This window comes from Anneissia japonica, unplaced genomic scaffold (genome assembly GCF_011630105.1).
Source record: "Anneissia japonica isolate Jap-2015-1 unplaced genomic scaffold, ASM1163010v1 scaffold4058_len632159_cov189, whole genome shotgun sequence".
Classification (NCBI taxonomy): Eukaryota; Metazoa; Echinodermata; class Crinoidea; order Comatulida; family Comatulidae; genus Anneissia; species Anneissia japonica.
Genome location: NW_022735300.1, coordinates 558,055 through 560,130, shown reverse-complemented (window position 1 = coordinate 560,130; position 2,076 = coordinate 558,055). Strand labels below are relative to the sequence as shown.

The window sequence follows — 2,076 nt, the reverse complement described above, 5'->3', positions numbered from 1 at the left end:
GGGTACCGCGATCACGAGCCCTATGCTTGGCATTATAGGTTAGGCTTATGTGGGCTGGGATTTGCAACAAGGTCTTGGACTAGGCCTCTATACTATTAGTAGGAGGCCTGGTCCTAGTCTAGGCCTATAATATAGTAACATTCTGTATATGTAGTCATATATGATTACAGGTTTACATTGTACCAAGATCGATATTAACGGTCGCATTGATTTTTCATTGAAAATAAAAAGCAAGCTTTAAATAATTTAACTTAAGGATTTAAAAATATGCCAAACCTGTACGCCTAAATAAAAAAAATAAAAAAAATAAATAAATTTAACACAAACAACACGATATGATATAAAGTTTGAGAGAAGTTTTGGTATACTGTACTGTATAAATTTCTGAAGTGCCATTCGTTTTGGGGTTGCTACAATCAGAAGTTACAATCTATCCAACAGATATAAAGCACTATCTATTTCCTTACATTCCAAAAAGGAGGATTTTGGATGCTATTTATGTGATGAGTTGTTATATGCAGCAGAACATTATACAACGGACTCTATTGAGTTTTATTTCAGTATGGTCTTACTCGCCATCTTTATTTATCTGCTCTGCTCGACCCAGAGGGCTCACTCTCCAGATTGCATACTACAATCAACACATCTTCCTTCCTATAAGGATAAACACAATTCCAACGAAACATTTGTTTTTCTAATTAAACTTATAACCTAAATACTAAATTTTGAACAAAACCCATCAAAAACACCAAAGGGATTGTTCTGCAAGATAATAAAAAAAAGAACAATGATAACAACAACAAAATACATGGTCCTTATTTAAAACTAATGCCATGTCATTCATTCAGTATAAGAATGATCTATGTAGTGTAATCATTGTTAAAGTATTTACGATTTGGCTTCCAATCGCGTTTACTACGTCGTGGGACGCTTATATCTTCTGCATGAGTATTATTTCTATCGCCATCATTATCACAATTATTATTTACATTGGCTTGTAAATGGACTTCTTCATCTTCATCTTCCGATTCTGGTCTTTCACAAGGTACTGATGAATAGTTTGGTAAAATGTCGGTATTGTACCCAGGTTCTCTCCGTATCATTTGTCTGTTCCTTCGGAAAACTCCCTTTTCTGTCTGCACAAAATATGAGCGATTTGGTAGTATGAATTTTATCCATCCAGTTTGAGACCAGGTATTCTTTAAAGTGTCCCATAGTCTAACTCGTGTTCCAACTGCCAACTCTGGTAAAGCATGTGAACCTACTCGCTTCATATGATACTTCTGCTGCTTTTTCTTTACCCTGCTCTTCCTTGCTACGAATGCTTTCGTGTCTAGTTGCTGGAAGTTTAGCAAGTTATCTGCCATGGGCAAGTTCGTTTTCATTCTCCTGTTGTAGAGTAGCTCTGCTGGAGATTTTCCACATTCAAGAGGGGTGCTACGGTATATTTGCAGGGCCTTCATAATATCTTGATTGCTGTGAACTGCTTTTTTGATCAAATTTTTTACTATCTTTACTGCTCCTTCAGCCAGTCCATTGGATTGGGGGTAGTGAGGACTAGAAGTCGTATGAACAAAGTCCCAATCAGCTGCAAAGTGCCTAAATTCAGCACTGTTAAATTGAGGCCCGTTGTCGGTCATCAATTCAATAGGTGTTCCCTGTCTTGCAAACACAGACTTTATCTTATTTATCACTGCTGCACTAGCTGTGCTGTGCAGCATGCAAACCTCGATAAATTGCGAAAAGTAATCTACAATGACTAAATATTCCCTGCCATTAACTGTACAAAGGTCTGCCCCAAGTTTTTCCCATGGACGATTTGGAGTTTGGTGGGGCTGAAGTGGCTCTGCCATTTGTCGTCTCTGGTATGTTAAGCATGAGTTACAATTGTTTACCACATTAGCTATATCTTGATTTATACGCGGCCAATACACTACTTCTCTTGCTCTCCGCTTACACTTTTCAATACCGAGATGACCTACATGTATTTTCTGCAATATTCTTTTACGTAGTGAAGCTGGGATGATTATTCTATTTCCCTTAAAAAGCAAGCCATCAGATTCTGACAACTCTTCC

General features: G+C 37.5%; 1 protein-coding gene across 1 annotated transcript; it reads right to left on the bottom strand.

The window, feature by feature from the left end:
- Nucleotides 1-860: 860 nt before the first annotated feature.
- LOC117116558 lies at nt 861-1,853 on the bottom strand. Its single transcript, XM_033260626.1, has one exon. It carries the CDS (start codon nt 1,851-1,853, stop codon nt 861-863), a length of 993 nt encoding a protein of 330 aa, XP_033116517.1.
- Between the last annotated feature and the right edge of the window lie 223 nt (nt 1,854-2,076).

Bases quoted from the DNA above. Each gene is read 5' to 3' on its own strand.
- LOC117116558 (XM_033260626.1), bottom strand. From the start codon at position 1,853: ATGGCAGAGCCACTTCAGCCCCACCAAACTCCAAATCGTCCATGGGAA.